This window comes from Solea senegalensis, linkage group LG12, assembly GCF_019176455.1.
Source record: "Solea senegalensis isolate Sse05_10M linkage group LG12, IFAPA_SoseM_1, whole genome shotgun sequence".
Classification (NCBI taxonomy): Eukaryota; Metazoa; Chordata; class Actinopteri; order Pleuronectiformes; family Soleidae; genus Solea; species Solea senegalensis.
The window spans coordinates 24,427,600-24,444,659 of NC_058032.1; the positions used below are offsets into that span (position 1 = coordinate 24,427,600).

Here is a 17,060-nt window from a genome sequence, read left to right on the forward strand (position 1 = left end):
GGATAAGAGAGTTTGATTTAGTCAAAACATGCTGTGATCGAACCTGATGCTGGACCCACATTCTTTCTTTTACATCACCAGCCTTCACAGGTAAGAAGATGAAAAATTATCAAATTAAAGGACTTTTCAAGGACTAATTCCCTCAAATTTAAGGACCAGAATGTGCTGACACAGCTTAAGAAGGGGGAGGACATCTTCTAAGAGCGTCTTTGTCCATTAGGGCGTCCACTTGTATTGATTTGCAGCACGCTCTGCATCTGGACAAGTGATTGTTCTTGGAATCTTGGTCAAAGTCAGGCTTTGTCATTTGTCTTTGGAATAGATGTTGGAATTTTGATTTCCCACCTTGTCATTTGCTCTCTCTTTCTTAACTTTACTCGCTCATTGTTCTCACGTCAACAGTGGCGAGACACAGTGGACAGTGTCCACAACGCTGCTAGTAATTATGACTCTGCGTTTGTCCTGCGTAGGCCTAATCTACGCACGTCAAGCAACAAACAAGGGGGACATTTACCTAAACATCAACTTCACTTCTTTACTGCACAAAAGTCAAGCACTTTCAATGACTCATGTCTATTTAGGGCAATTTTCAAGGACCAACCCTGACAAACACTGTGTTGCAATATTATAGCACGTTGAATTGGCCCCAAAGTCAAAATTCACCGTTTTGCTTAAATCTTGCCGTTTGTGTGTGGACGTGCTACGATGACTCACTCCATCGATCGCTTTACAGCCTTGAATAACAATCAATTTTCTTTTCCACCTGTTTTTACCTGATAATTCATCCTCTAATTGCTCTACCCATCATTATCTATAATAAGAACAATTATTGTTTGTCTTGATGAAACCTTTAAGCTGCTCACTTTTTCCTGCTTTAGCTTCATTTTTTTAAAATGATTTTCCGTGTGCACAAATAAACACATACCGTTGCAGGGGCAGACGCTCTCCCAGGTGTGTTGTGGGGTGATGTAAGCAGCTCTGGCAGTGGTGAAGTGACCCAGTCTCTCTGTGGTCAGGCGGACGGCGTTCCTGCAGCCCCGTGGTGGACAGCCGGCGCCCACACAGCCGTTGTGGCTCACCTGGAGGATGCTCAGGCCCAGAGAGTCCTCGATGTCTGATATTATACCTGTATCAAAGACAAAGTTTAGTATATTCTCTTCATTTCATGCAGTGACAAGCTAAATTTTTTCAGATTTAAGGACCCACAGTGCAACAGTGTTTTTCTTACCTGCCAGTCTGTTTGTTGGCAGAGACTGAACGAGTCCACTCTTGGGCTTCCAGATCAGCAGGGCCTCCAGGACCTGGGCGTCCTGCTGCTGCTGAAGGCTGGCCAGGTGAAGCTCTTGTCTGGGTAAACCCAGAGCTTGACCCAGGCTGCGCTGAAGGCCCCTCCAGTGATCGCCCAGGAACTCCTCTGCCGATATCCCGACCAGCTGCAGTGTCAGACCGGAGTCCAGTGCCCTCTGATCGGCTGCCCACACGTGAACTTTGACCCCGGCCCAGACATTGAACTTCCCGTCGCTCACGCTGACGTTCAGTGAATACGAGCCCTCCTCCAGGTTTTCATCTGCCCAGATCTTTCCGTCTGCGAGATCCACTGAGAACCTTCCTCCTTCTGGGTTTTCAGACAGCAGCTTGTAGGTCAGGACGTCCTGCAGGTCCTGGTCAGAGGCGTGGAGTCTTCCGATGACCCGGTTGGCAAACAGGCCTCCAGATGTCGTGATGAAGACCTCTAGTGGCACCACAGACGGAGGGTACTTGCTCTGCTCGGTTACGTTAATGTTGACCACACAGATGGAGGAGAGGGGAGGGTGACCGCTGTCCGTCACCTGTATCCATCGAAGACAGAGGTTAATACATACGATGGAGACCATTTCACATCGAGATTGATCGACTGGAGATCTAGAACCTGTACAGACCATTTACAGCCATATCTGTCACACCCAATCATTCTGAATTAGTAAAATAATCACCTCCAGGAAATATTTGGTAATTTAAAAGATATACACATAAATCTTAACTCAAGGGTTGAGAAAATTGAGCAAATTTGTTTGGGATGTCTCCCCAAAAAATCTCCCATGATCCATCTGTGGGTCCCAAACCAGTCTTTGGAAACCACTGGTCAAGAGAAATGAAGTCAGAAAATCAGTTACTACCGAATGTCTGTAAAAACCTGGGGAGATTGGACAGCTGACCCCTCCCGATTAAATCTGCTAGTACTTTTGAACATTTTCAATTGTTTAAAACCCAATTCTCTTCTCTGTGACCTTCACTGCGACGAGACCTTTCATGTGGACAGACCTTGATTTTACCACTTTACTAATTAACTCAAGTCAAGCAGGTCCAGTTGCCTACAGCTAACTACTGAAGATGACCCATCCAGGAAACCTCAAAGAAATTGTAGAACCCCAACTGAAGTAGCCCATCACCTACCAGAGACCACTTGACCTATCATCATGTCAGCATAAGAGAGCTAGTCTGACTTCATGAAACCGGCAGCACATGTTGAGCCTGTATTTACGAATCAGACCATCTTGGGTGTTTGAGCATACCCCACTGGTTCTGAAACTTTTGTAATCATGATTTACTGTGTTTTTAAGTTCTTGTTTACCTTGTGAAGCACTTTGGTCAACCATAGATGTGCTATAGGGTCCAATCCAATCCAATCCAACTTTATTTGTTAAGCACTTTAAACAAACCACAATGGACCAAAGTGCTGTACAGAATAAATAAAAGGCATAATAATAAAAGGTTCAAAATTAGATAAAACAGCTTAAAATAAATTAGAATCATAAAATACAATAAGAATTAGCAGCATACAATAAAAAACAATAAATTCTATTCAAATTAAAATATGTAAAATAAATAAAACCAAACGTCTCATGAAGTGTCAAAGGCCAAAGAGAAAAGGTGGGTTTTAAGAAGGGATTTAAAAACAGACAAGGACGAGGCCTGTCTTATGTGGAGGGGCAGAGCATTCCAAAGTTTTGGAGCTGCGACAGCGAAGGCACGATCCCCTCTGAGCTTCCGCTTGGTTTTAGGCACACTCAGGAGCAGCTGATCAGCTGACCTGAGAGAGCGAGCGGGTGAGTATGGATGTAGAAGCTCAGAGAGGTAGGGCGGGGCAAGACCATTCAGGGATTTAAAAACAAATAAAATTGTTTTAAAATCGATCCTGAAGTGTATGGGCAGCCAGTGGAGTGAAGCTAAAATGGGGGAAATGTGCTCAAATTTGCGCGTGCCAGTTAAAAGACGTGCGGCAGCGTTTTGTACCATCTGAAGACGAGCAATGGAGGACGCACTAACCCCCACATAAAGAGAATTGCAGTAGTCCAGCCGAGTGGTGACAAAGGCGTGAATGACAATTTCAAAATGTTGCCTCGAGAGAATTGGCTTTATTTTGGCCAGCTGCCTCAACTGAAAAAAGCTCGATTTAACAACGGACCTGATCTGGTTGTCAAGCTTCAGATCAGAGTCGATTTTAACCCCCAGGTTTGTGGTAGTGTGTTTTAAAAACGGAGCCAAGCAGCCCAGATCTACTTGGGGGGCCCCGGTGGTGCCACCAAACACCATCACTTCTGTCTTTTTGTCATTAAAGTTTAAAAAGTTCAGAGCCATCCAGGCCTTTATGTCATCAAGACACTGAAGTAAAATTTTAAAAGAGTATTCATCGTTCTTTTTAATAGGCATGTAGATTTGACTGTCATCTGCATAGCAATGGAACGAGATGCCATACTTTCTAAGAATGGAGCCAAGTGGAAGCAGATACAGAGAGAAAAGAAGGGGGCCCAGAACTGAGCCTTGTGGGACCCCGCAGGTGAGAGGAGCCGAGGAGGATGTCGAGTCACCGAGGCTGACACAGAAAGTTCGATCAGCCAAGTATGACCTGAACCATTCCAGAGCTGTGCCCCTGATGCCGACCTGCTCCTCCAGACGTGAGATCAGGATCTTGTGGTCCACTGTATCAAAAGCAGCAGTTAAGTCTAAAAGCACAAGAACTACACAGTCACCGGAGTCAGTAGCTAAAAAGATATCATTAAAAACTCTTAAAAGTGCTGATTCTGTGCTGTGCAGTGATTTAAAACCGGACTGGAAAATCTCAAGGATATTATTTTCCTCTAAAAAGGCCATTACTTGACCATGGACTAACTTCTCAAGGATTTTTGAGATAAAAGGCAGTTTGGAGATGGGCCTGAAATTTGCAGGAACTGCAGGGTCTAGACCAGGTTTTTTGATATGAGGTTGCACTACTGCATGTAGTGCAGGGTATGTATATGAGGGTTGCGGGGGACGCTATAGGCAATCTAAGCTGACATAGGGCAGAAGATGGGGTCACACCTTGGATAGGTCGCCAGTCCATCACAGAGCCAACATACAGAGACTCTCAAACTCACATTCACACCTACGGACAATTTACAAGGTCCAGTTGACCTCTACAAGTTTTTGGACAGTGGGAAACTAGAGAAAACGCATTCAGGGATCTGTTTTGCTGCAAAGCAACAGTGCTAACCACTGCCAATGTGGGCGGTCATGTGCAGATTGGACTAATTTCAGGTCTGAGTGCTCGTAATGGATCCTGATCAAGATCCAATCAAATAAACCATGTGGAGTTGGTTTGAGGACACATTTGGCCACATTCCTGATCTGAATCTGTCCAACCTTAGGACAGATTTTATGTTTGTCCCCTAACACAGCCATGTTTTTACGGAGCACAGTCATGTGCTTGTTTGACACACTGATGATGTACAAACGCCTCATGCGACCCCACTTCAAAAACCTTGCTTCCTTTGAAACTCTACATCCAATCAAAGATAAATAAAAGGGCGTTATTGTCAGATTTCTGCGGTAACTATGCGGCATGTTATTGAATCTGAAGCACCAGATAAAGTAGGAAAGCTCTGCCTGTGTGATTTTCTCCTCACAGCACCGTCAGCAACATTGCAGCCGAGGCCACGAGAGAGAGCAGCTGCAGCGCATCAGCATTTTATCTCCATTCTATCTCTGATCCAGAGTTAACAGTAGGCAGTTTGTTAGATTTTCATTTTACAGTCATAGGATTCCAACACGACGCACATCACTGGTGACGTACAGATAGTAAACATAACTGACAGCAGATTTTCTTTCGCTCCCACTCGGGAAATAACAGCGTGGAAAAGACAACACCACAGAAGATTAAAAGGTCATGGTGGCGTGGGGAAACCGGGAATCGAGTAAGGAAGTCAGGAGGGGAAAAGCCAGGGCTTGTGTATGAATCATAATCACAATCACCTGTATCTTGAGCAGATGGTGGGGTTTGACCCTCTTTCTGAGTGGAGCAGAGAGCGACAGCAGGCCGCCCTGGTCGACATGGAAACGGCGATCCTCGTTGCCGCTGACGATGTGGAAGGAGAAAGGCGGGCCGTTCTTCGGCGTGTCCTTGTCCGTCACGACGAGCTGGAGGATGCTGCTGCCAACCGACTCCCCCTCCTGCAGGAAATAAAGTTCACGAATACGTCATATTCTAATACGTCTTAACGGTACACAGTCGTAACAGGCAGGACATTTTCTACAGTGTATTCATTTTCATAGTCGTTGTCTGCACAGTTGTCTGTTTACCAGCGGATGTCATGGTTTGATGTTAGTGTTGACAGAAAAACCTGATGAGGACCCTTGATGTTCTAATGAGGTTCACTGCTCTAAACTTAAATGTTCATGTCCTTTATTGTGAGGAGACCTCAGCTGGCTCTCTGTTTGTCATTAGCAGCTACTGTAGCTATATGCTAAATCATAGGTGTGTGACATTAGCAGCTACTGTAGCTAGATTCATTGGTGTTTTTACGTTAGCAACAGTAGCCAGATGGATTATAAGTGGTGTTTTGCATTCAGAGCTACTGCAGCTAGATTCTCAGTCATTAGTGTTTGACATTAGCAGCTACCGTAGCTAAATAAGTCATCATTGTTTGATGTCAGCTCGTTTGTTGTTCTATAGTTATATGCAGTGGTATCAGGTGTTTTTAAAAAAGACTAAATAAAACATCCCAGTCTTCATTTCCACTTAAATACCTAAATACCCCTGATTTCACTTTCTAACTCCATTTGACAAATGCAGACCATCAGGCAGCCAAACAGACAAACACATCAGTGCAGTTAAATTTAGTTTAAAGTGGCAGTAAACTCCTGTGTCACTGCTTGGGTCAGGTGCAGATACCACCACAGATGTAGCTTTCATGACTTATCGCTGTGTTTCCTTTTGAGGACTTTCTCAAACATAATGACACCATTGTCCATCTGCTGCTTTGAGTGAAATACAACCACAGACTCCAAGCCAAAACCTCCCTGCAACAGATGTGCCAGTCATAAAATAATCACAAAAAAACCCACAGTGAGTGGCTACAGGAGAGAGGACGGCAAACCTCCATTTGCTTAATGCGATCAACACTTTCTTTATGGGGAGTGAGCTGGCGGTGGAGACTTCAGCAGATGGGAATGAAATCATGTGACACGGTGGCTCTTGAACAAGATATACAGTGACTAGATGGAAGGGTAGACTGATGGCGACCTGACAAAGACAACTTTACCTGTCAGTGAGCAACATCAAGTGTGGCTGCTGTGATAAAGCACGTTGGCAGACAATCATGAGGGCACCTGCATCACACTGAAGTCTCACACATAAACACACATGCAGGAGTGGCAACAGTAGCCAGACACAACGTTCTGTCTTCGAGTTTTACACAGCACGATTTTTCACTATGTGGAGCCTAAAGCCTGTTTTTTTGTAATAGTTAACGAGTCTGACAACGTTTCCAATTATGCTGCAGTGATGTCTATCCTTTCAATGGCAACCAACCACACCCTAATGCTGCGTTCCATTTCATTCCATTTCCACTCAAAACTCAGATGTTGGAGTTGGAAGTGACGTCACCGCGTTCCAGGGAAGTAAAAAAAGGAGTAAATATTGGCTGCTCTGATGTTCCTACCTACCCACCTACCTACCAACCTACATTTGTACCTAACTATGTTCCTACCTACCTACATAATTTCCTACCTACCTACCTACCTACCTACCTTCACACCTACCTACTAGCACACAGAGAAAGAAATCATGAAAGCTTTGATGCCCACACAGCTCAGAAACCTCCGCTCTGATATTTCTGACTCTCTGAAGAGTTTCAGTGTTGAACTCTCAGTTTTTTTAATGAGCTCTGAACGTCACAGTTATGATGACGCAGCGCTTACAGCTCAACACGTCTCACACACACAGACTGCGCTGGAGACGGACGGCTGATACATAGACGGACTGATCGGAACTGTGTGAGATTTCTCTTTAATTACCTCTGGTAGTCACAGATCGAGGTTTACAGCCTCAACTGGACCAAATCAAACGGCTTTTACTGAGGAGCGGCTCATATTTCCTAGTCACATAGAATGCCCCTGCTCATATTTTCTAATAGAGTTGTCAAATTTCACACTTGAGTGCCGCTGCTGCTGCTGCTGATGCTCCCCCGCGGGGACACCAGAGAAACTGATGAACAAATGTTTCTTTCTGGGTTTATTTTACATATCACTTGTTGACATGTTGTTCGAGTTGAGTCATTTGTGTGAGGTGAGCGTTTTTCTTCCACCACAGGGCAGCGCAGTGCCAACAGCTCGGGGCTGTGAACGTGGTTGGTTTGTGAACGCACCACAACAGTGCGTTGAAAAAGAACAGAAGCGGCCTCATTCATCAGCACTCATGTCCTCACACGGGTCAAATCAATCATTCATTTTTCTTCAAAATTCAGCAGCCGTGAGCTGAAAAATGACAGGTTTTAAGAATCATACATTTTTATCATCCTGGAGATTTTTCTCCTTAACAAAACATGAATATTGTCTTGTATTTTACTTTGAAAAATAAATAATTGGCATGTTAACACTTGCAAAACGAATAAATGTTTCACTGCATTATGTAAAAAAAATTGACCAAAAACCAACTTTTTTTGTTGATTTGAACGAGGTGAATTAAAAGCACAATGGATTTGAAATAAAACAACAACATACTGTGTTTTTCTAGTCGTTATTCTTATTAAATAAATCAACTTATTATTCGTTCTATTAGTGTAACCGACCGGTTTCTCACAGCACCACTTCCTTTCAACCTGGCTTTCAAAATAAGAGCATTTTTTTATTATATTATGTGTCGAATGTTACCATAAAAGTTTGGCAATAAAAACGGATTGTTGTAAAATAAAAAATATCAATTTTTAGTTTTACTTTTCATTCCGCAAATGTTGTAATACATGAGCAGTAACAGGAAGTAGTCACACTTACACACTAACACCTGTTATTTACAGCTAAAAGCGAACACCGGTTTCCGATTGGTCAAGAAAAGTATGTTTTTTTTGGGTCAAAAATTTCAGTTCCCTTGTTACGTGATGTGTGAGTGGATAATTAAAATGGCGGTGAGGTTCAGGTCGACGTTACCTGCAGCAGCAGACTGTGGTTGACTCGGGAGAAAACCGGCGGGTTATCGTTGACGTCGGCGACAGTGATGGTGATGAGGATCGCCGACGACAGAGGAGGATTCCCTTCGTCCGCCGCCTGCACCGTCAGAGAGTAATGAGGGACCTGCAGAGGAGATTCAAATACAATTCAGTATTTGCATTTTATTTGATCCTTTTTTGGTTCCTGGATTCACTGCTTCTGCTTTTACAGTCTACACTGCAAAAATTGATTTTCAAGAAAAATCTATATAAACCAGTATTAGCCAGTTTTGTGCTAATTTTGGTCTGTTTTCTAGTTTTAAGGCACTTTATTATACTAAGACGTTAGCTTTAAGAATTTTAGTCAATCAAAATTTGCTTGTCTCATTGGCAAATGTCCCATGTTTATACAATTTTGGATTTATCTCCTTTACAACTTGACACACACTGACCTCCTCTCTGTCCACTGCAGTGCGGACAGTGATTTCTCCGCTGCGAGGGTGAATGGTGAACTGCTGCTGAGCGTCTCCGCTCACGATGGAGTAACGCAGCAGGTTATTGATCGGGCCGTCCTGATCGGTGGCTGTTACCTGGAGCAAACGGAGAGGGAATAATAATATTTTATTTACATTCCAGACAAAAGGGTCAAAAACAAAAGGATAGAATTCAGCAAAGATAATTGCAAAATAAGAAAATGATAAATCAACAAAATCAGACTTTACTTTACTTTTACTTTTTTAAGTAAAAGTAAAGATGATTACTTATATTAGCTTAAGTTTGCTAAGCCCGTGTTTTGACACAAGCACGTGTAAGGCTATTAGCTTAATTAAGCTAGTTTAGCTAGTTTGGCTGAGCACGTTTGGTTAACTTACATTTTACCAGGCAAGTTATGCTAGTTTGTTTCAGCTTTGCTTTTAACCTGACAATATGTGCTTAACCTTAATCTAGACTTAAACTAGGTTAGCCAGTCTTTGTTTAGACTTTATCTAGAAAACTATGCTAGCTCTTTTAAAGGTTTATTTTAACCTGCTTTGTTCAGACTTAAGTGAGACATTAGCAGCTTGTTTTAACTTTGCTTTTTACCTGACAATCTTAGCTTTAGTTAACTTTTTGTTTTTATCATTTTTATGTGCACATTTTATTATACAGGCTCTTTGTTTTCTCATAACATAAAAGTAAATTCAAACTTGTTTCTTTCTTTTGAATAAATAACATCACATTCATTTTCATTTGTAAAAAATAATAATACATTTAATGACGTTTCTAACAATAAAACAAAAACTGTCATTCTTATTATCATCAACAATAAATCCTGTAATTTTCTTTGCTGCTGCGGCTGATGATGATGAGGAGGAGGAAGATGACGACCGTCTCTCTGACCATTATGAGAAAACAGTTAAAACATTTCAGACTGTGGAACGAGGGCACGGTGAAGTTAATGGTGGGAAACAGAAACAGGAAAAGGAAAAATGTCAAACGTGAAACCATGTGATTACGGACTCATCATCCGACCGTCAGCTGTGATTTTCTGTCTTATCTCCTCTGTGGGACTGACATGTTGTCAGATAACCCTGCGTGGGTGTGTGTGTGTGTGTGTGTGTGTGTGCGCGTGCGTGTGTTATGAGATGATTTTCTTTGTCATCGATGTCAGCTCATCTCATATGGCCTCATTTTCTGTGAATATACTGTAACTTTCGTTAAGTAACTCATTATGTGATCTGTCTCAGGTTCAATACGCTAACTTTGTTTTCTTGTTGTTTGATTATTTACATAACTGATTAAACTGTTGATTATTTTCTCAATTCATTGATTAGTTGTTTGGTTCAAAAAATGACGTGTTGTTTTTGTTCACAAACCAAAATAATATTTTTTTGATTTCTTTGTTATATGGAGCAAAGAAACTGAAAAAAATCACAGAAACTGGCTTTAATTATCAAAAAAAGCCGCTAAAATCACATAATTGATCATCAAAATAGTTGAAGATGAATATAGTAATCAATTAATAATTGATTAATTGAAACTTTGAACCTTGAAAATACCATTTAATTTCAATTTTCAAAGATTTTCTTCTGAGTCTGTGATGTGTGACTGTTGCCCCGTATTCATACGTACGCACAGTAAAACATACATTAAAGTACATAAAGTACACATTGTTTATAAAAGTGTATAAATGCCGTGCGTGTGTTGTGTAAGTGAACAGGTTTTGTTCCCGACCCAGAAACAATAACTACATGACGTTGAGTTTGTATAATACTGACGTGACTCTGTGACCCAAACAGTGATTGTCACAAGAGTCCAATTATGTCGACGCACTTCAAATCCAGGAGCAGAAAATGTATTCATGCAGTAATAATGTGTTTACCTAAAGAACACTGTACATGAGTCACTCACTCACTCACTCATCCACAGTGAGTGCAGGGGTGCTGCAAGGGACTTTTAGGCCCCGAGGCGAAAGGGGCCTTACATTGAAGTAATTGTGTCTTGTGTTTTTCTTGGCATTTGGTAAATGGTTCACTTTATTATTATTACTTTTTACTTAAGTGAGCTTAGGTCTCGAGGCAGTTACTTGTTTTTGCAACATCTTTGAGTGAATGTGAGCTTTTAAAGAGGTTTTTACTCTTTAACTAACAGAGTACAGATTGTGCTCATTAAGCCACTGTTGAAGCTAAATTTGTTTAATAATCTTTGTGTTCCTCAGTGTAGTTGTTACTAGACCTCGTGTAGCCCGGTGACACTCCAGGGCCGCACACAGGAAGTGATTCTTTTGAAGTCAAGACAAACGATATGCAATAGCTAGTAAAGCAAGAAAAAAAAAAAGTTTCAGAAGTGAATAATATTCATCAAAAAACGCTCCCTCAGTCAGGTCTGATAGTTTTGCTTGACTGAGCCTGTTTTTAGATTTAGATAGGACTTGGGAAACAAATAATGTTACAATGTTTCTGATCACAAAGACCAAACAGACACGTGTGCTCGGCGAACATTCGTGACTGCGTGGACTTTGCATGTTCCTGACAATAAATCCGATATAATCCAGTGACGTTTCGTCAGACTGACCCCATTTTAGTATGAATGTGACTGGAACGCATACGCAATTCTCTGCAAACACAAAAGGTACTGGACAATTCAGAAGATCCGTCTTTCAGAACTTCTCTACCTTCATCACCAGGCTTCCAGGCGTCAGGTCCTCCGTTATCTCAGTGGTGTAGACGCCTCGCGTGAACACCGGCGCGTTGTCGTTCACGTCCGTCACGTTGACGATCACCGTGGTGATGTCAGTCAGGGACGACTTTCCGCGACTTCCCTCCACGGACAGGTAGTACGCCCGTGAAACCTCAAAATCCAGCGGTGCGTCGAGGCTCAAGAGGCCTGCAGAGAAACATGGACATATGACATGTGAAACAGAACAGCTGGTCGATGAAACAGGATCAGCTTTGAGCGCTCATGGTTTCTTTAGCCGTGTGAACAAGCTTCAAAAGTTCCATTCTTTGGCGCCCTTCCCTTGGAGTACCAGAGTAAAATGGTGCGGTAGGTCAGGAGTTCCACAGTTCCAGTGCTCAGAATTGGACAGACGTGACATCCACCCTGTCATAAGTTGATGTAGCGTCAAAATAATCTTGGGGACACTGCGTCACTTCAAGACCAGGGTTAAGGTGGCATTTCTGCTAACGTGAAGGAGCTAATCCTTCATGAATTCCTTTTCAGACTAAATAACGTCCATTAAAAAACAATTTAAAAGAAAATAACGTGTTCTGATTTGAGGTGAATGAATTTCCGGTCCACAACAGTGACTCACAATGAACTGATTCCATATTCAGAGCGTATTCCTGGCATTTGTCTCCTCCCTGCTGCTGCGCTTTTTCATTCATTCAGTGCAATTATCGTCCTCGTCCTCCTCGTCTCTGCGAGGACGCTGCTGTGAACATCGTAAACTGAAGAGCAGGATGTCTATTATGCAGTGACATGTGTAATATTGTGTTGAAAATGAATGTTCTTATGGCATGAGCAAGATTCTATGAATAATATCCACCAGCAGTGGACACACACACACACACACACACACACACACACACACACACACACACACAAATAGCCCCAAAAACTATAAAATATAGGTGGTGAGGACATTTTTGGGAAAATTAGGACAGTTGGTCCTCACAACTTTAAAGGGCTGTTTTTGGGGGGGTTAAGACCTGGTTTAAGGTTTGGATTAAAGATTCAGGTTAGACAAAATTTGTGTGTTCCTGTATGCATGTCTTTGTGAGGACCAAAAAACCCTATAAACTATAAGTGGTGAGGACATTTTGTCTGATTCTCACAACTTTAAAGGCCTTTTTGGAGGTTTAAGACCTGGTTTTAGGGTTAGGGTTAGTCATACGTGTGTGTTCCTGTATGTGTGTCTTTGTGAGGACATTATAGCTAGTCCTCAAAACTTTAAAGGGCTGTTTTTGTGGGTTAAGACCTGGTTTTAGGGTTAGAGAGTTAAAGTCCATTTATTTAACCGCACACAGCTATCAGTCGACTGCCGCTCATCACGTCCAGCAGAGTGTGTGTGAGACGCACACACACACACATACTGTTTTTCTGGGCTCAGAGCCAGACTCTTCTACTTCACTTCATTAACAGGGGGAAAAAAAAAGAAAAATCAAAATTGAATCCAACAAAAACAATCCACGTTTCAACAAGTATATTATTTGCACCTCCATCTCTCTCTCTCTCTCACACACACACACACAAAGAGTTTATTAATTTTTTTTGTGCGAGATCAAAGAGATGAAGGCAGTCAGATTAAAGTGAATTGCTGTGTCGTTTATTCAGTTGTTTAATTTGATTATTTTAAAGTTTCTTCCTCATTTATTCTTCTTTATTGAGTTTGAGTGATTTGCTTTGTTGCAGCAGTTAAATCTTTCTTCCTACGTCACATATAACTTCATAGTTTTGGTTCCATGAGACTCAACAACAACAACAACATGTTTCCACTTGGATGGATTAAATCTTTTGCAGTGATAGTTCAGGTTAAGTCAAACAATTGACCAGTTATTGGGCTTTTATTCCTTTGTCCCAATAAACAAATCAACACAGAGGGAGATATTGTTTATATTAGGGCGGGGAATAACAGGGTACCTCAAAATACGATCAATTCTAAAGTCAACACGAGAAATAGTTACAGTCTTCACCTTGGATGCAAAAATTTACCCATTGAAATCTATATAAACTGTTTTTTGTTCATTTTAATCCTCCTGCCCTTGCCTCTTTTATTATTATTTTATTTTACTATTCAACGTGAGTTTGAGTTACAACCTGGATTTCAACCTGGTTTTCTTTCTACTCGCTTCTTCTTTCATTTCCGGGTCAAAGGTCAGGCGAGTGACACTGCAGATCACGTGCAGCAGAGCAACGAGACAAATGTGGGTCCAGTTGAAAGTAAACAAGCAGAATCTCAATCGGATTATCTGGGGTGCGTTAATCCCACTTTAGTACAATATCGGTCAGATTTACATGCATTTTAAATGTTTAAAACACAGATTTAAGAAAAGCTAATCTAATCAAATCGTTTGAAACCAAACCCTCAATAAAAATACAGTGAATTAAAGAGTTATTTTATATTCAGGTGCTGGAAAAAGAAAACCATGAGAGGAATCTACTCCAGCTCTGACATGAATATATTTAATTATCTCCACTAGAAGAAGAGGAATAACAGAATCACAGAGCGCGACTAATGGGTCGTCTGATGAGTAAACAAACATGGAACAAAATCCAGATTAGTAAACAAAGCACACTTATTCATAAAAACGTGTGTCTTTATCTCACTGTTAGACAACCTTTACTAACAGGAAACAGGACGTTTTTATAGCTTTGCAAACTGCTCACTCTATCTAAATCAGTGATTTTAGCTCAGGGGGACACAGGAGCTACAAACTGAAATTGAAAAAACTGCTATTTCACAGTAAATTGAAGTGGTGGACATACTGTTACGATAGTGTAGACTTAAGATGATGTAGATCATGTGAATTTGTATTTTTTTTGTCCCCACTTTTACAAACGCTGCTACTTGTTATTGTTATTCGCACTTCTGTAGCATTTGTTTTACAGTAAATCAGTCGTAAACCCTGTAGAGCCCTGGAGTCGGCTCTTCTCATCCAGTACACAGCAGAAAAATTCAAACTTTCAATCCTCCTTGTGTCCTGACTTTAACATTTCAAAAGCATTAGATTTAATAATAATAAAAAAACAAAACTTCAACCCCTTTAGGAGACTGATAAATTCCTGACTTTTTACAGGAACAGCGTGTGAACACAGTCTGAGGTATTTACCCCAGAAGAAAAGAGACACTGTTCAGCCTGTCCGTTCATGCAATCACACAACTGTGTACGATTAATCCCAGCTTAAGAGTTTTTGGACTCGTACTCCATGAAACAAACACACGTCTCCTGACACAACACGTACGAAGAATCTTAATGATCTTTACAATAAATCTCACATCGTTTCTCCAAACCTGTCGAGTCTCGTCCGCCTAAACCTTAAAAACTCCTCTCCTGTGGATCATGGAACCAAACGTGGCGGCGGACAGTGATTGTTGACGAGTGTTTTTTGTTTTTTTTTAACGATTTATTGGCCGTGAGCTGTGAGACGCGAGGCTGACGTTCACTTGAGGAACTCTGCGAGGTTTCAAATCCAGCGGTAGACGAAGGGTCTAGAGGAAGGAGGAGTATTTTTTATTTATTTGATCTAATTATCCGTCAAAATGTGAGAATTATGAGTGAAATTCAGTGTTTTATCATAGTCCTGTGTCAGGCTTGGGTTTTAACTGAGAACGATACCTTTACTTGGTAGACGGGATGTGGTCTAGCTCCGCCCTGACAGACTGTACTATTATACTCTGGTACCCAAGAGAAGGGTGCCAAAGAATGGAACGTTTGGCACCACTCATTTTGATACTATTCCGTATGGAAATGCAAGAAATATGTACCGTGCTGGGCTGTACCAAACCCATCTATTCCACCTTTTAGCCAATTTTATAACCTCAAGAAACCCCACTCATAAAATAAGTCTTAAAAGAATGTCCAGATTCTTCGGACATTGTCCAGACTTCACAATCATTTTTGTGATGTGTTTAGGCTCAGTACAGCCTGATAAACTAAATTAGTCTCTCAGATTGAGCAGACGTGTTTGCACAATATTGGAAAATGTGTGTAATTTTAATGCTAACTATTGTGTAAACAGATTAAATTGTGTTTTTTTTTCTCGATTTCTCACCTGGAACATTAGGAAAATTTGGAGGTTCTAACCTCTGATGTAAATGGAAAGCACCATCATTCCTCAGTACTTCCTTGCTCGACATACAATACAATTTATTTTTTTTGTTTTTGGGATGTTTAGGTTCAGTACATCATGAATCAAAACATGAATCATTTCAGTTAATCTCTCAGATTTGGCAGACGTATTAAATACGGACGAAAACCTCTCCTGACCTGTTCGTGGGTCCAACAGAAAACGTCCGTCCTCATTGCCGGAGACGATCTGGTACACGACGGGATTGGGGCCACTGCCATCCGAGCTGGGCTCAGAGACGCTCAGCACCTCAGACCCGACCGCTAAGGATTCTGGGAGCTGGGCGGTGTACTCGGAGCTCTGGAAGATGGGCTGGTAGTCGTCCAGCGAGACCACGTCCACCGTCACAGTGGCGACTGAGTAAAGGTGGCGCGGCAAGCCACGGTCAGTGGCTTTCACCTTCAGCTCAAAGGTGGGTGGGCCGTCGGGGGTCAGAGGTCGCTCCAGCCGCAGGACGCCCGAAAACTCATCCAGGGAAAAGAAACCGCCGTCACCGGACAGAAGGAAGTACTTCACCTCAGAGTTTATTCCTGCAGAGGAACAAATACAGAATCAAACCCCTGATATTGATCAGCAGCAAAAACAGAAATATAACATTCATGCTGAGTCATTTGTGAGGAAATCATTGATTTTATTTAACGGTAAGTGAGTAAACCTTTAACATTTACTGGTAGTTTGTGGCAACTCAATACAAAAAGTTACATTCTTCACCTTGGGTGCAAAAAATGTACATATTGAAATCTACATAAACTGATGTTTTTAATCCTAATCCTAATCTGAATTAACAGCATTTTGACCTCTGTTTACTTCAAGAAACACCCTTAGGTTACATTTGTCACCTTAGGTACAAAAATGTACCCATTGAAACCTATTATAAAAAGATTTGCCATGCAAAATATTGTGTAACTGTGTATGGAAGACAATTAAAGGATTTAAATGTTGTATAACTGAGGTATAGTTAAGGTGTGCATGAGGGTTAATTTAACTTCTGTTTACTTGGGTTGTGTTCCTGTGTTTTCCCTTTTCTCTCTTCTTTTTTGGCAAAAAAACCTAAAAATCAGTTGTCATGCATCATTTGTGCCGATGTTAGTCACTGGTTTCTGTAAGAAAGTAGCTGGTGCAGAGAAAGACAGCTGCTGCTCTTAAAGTTACATTTGTCACCTTAGGTACAAAACTCTACCCATTGAAACCTATTATAAACAGATTATTTTAATCTTCCCGTCATTTGAAGGTATGGTAAGTACAGATGTCACTTTTTTGCAATAAAGTAGTAGGAGTGTAGTTCTTTTTAAA

At 41.4% G+C, this 17,060-nt stretch overlaps 1 protein-coding gene across 1 annotated transcript in view; it reads right to left on the reverse strand.

Moving 5' to 3' along the window:
* The window catches only part of fat2 (FAT atypical cadherin 2), an 84,393-nt gene that overhangs the window by 14,327 nt on the left and 53,006 nt on the right, over positions 1-17,060 (reverse strand). Inside the window, exons 16-22 of the mRNA XM_044040945.1 lie at positions 15,908-16,297; positions 11,593-11,804; positions 8,891-9,028; positions 8,440-8,583; positions 5,269-5,466; positions 1,229-1,829; positions 926-1,126 (exon numbers count right to left, since the gene is read on the reverse strand). Coding sequence (XP_043896880.1) covers positions 926-1,126; positions 1,229-1,829; positions 5,269-5,466; positions 8,440-8,583; positions 8,891-9,028; positions 11,593-11,804; positions 15,908-16,297 — 1,884 coding nt within the window. The remainder of the gene's footprint in view (positions 1-925; positions 1,127-1,228; positions 1,830-5,268; positions 5,467-8,439; positions 8,584-8,890; positions 9,029-11,592; positions 11,805-15,907; positions 16,298-17,060) is intronic.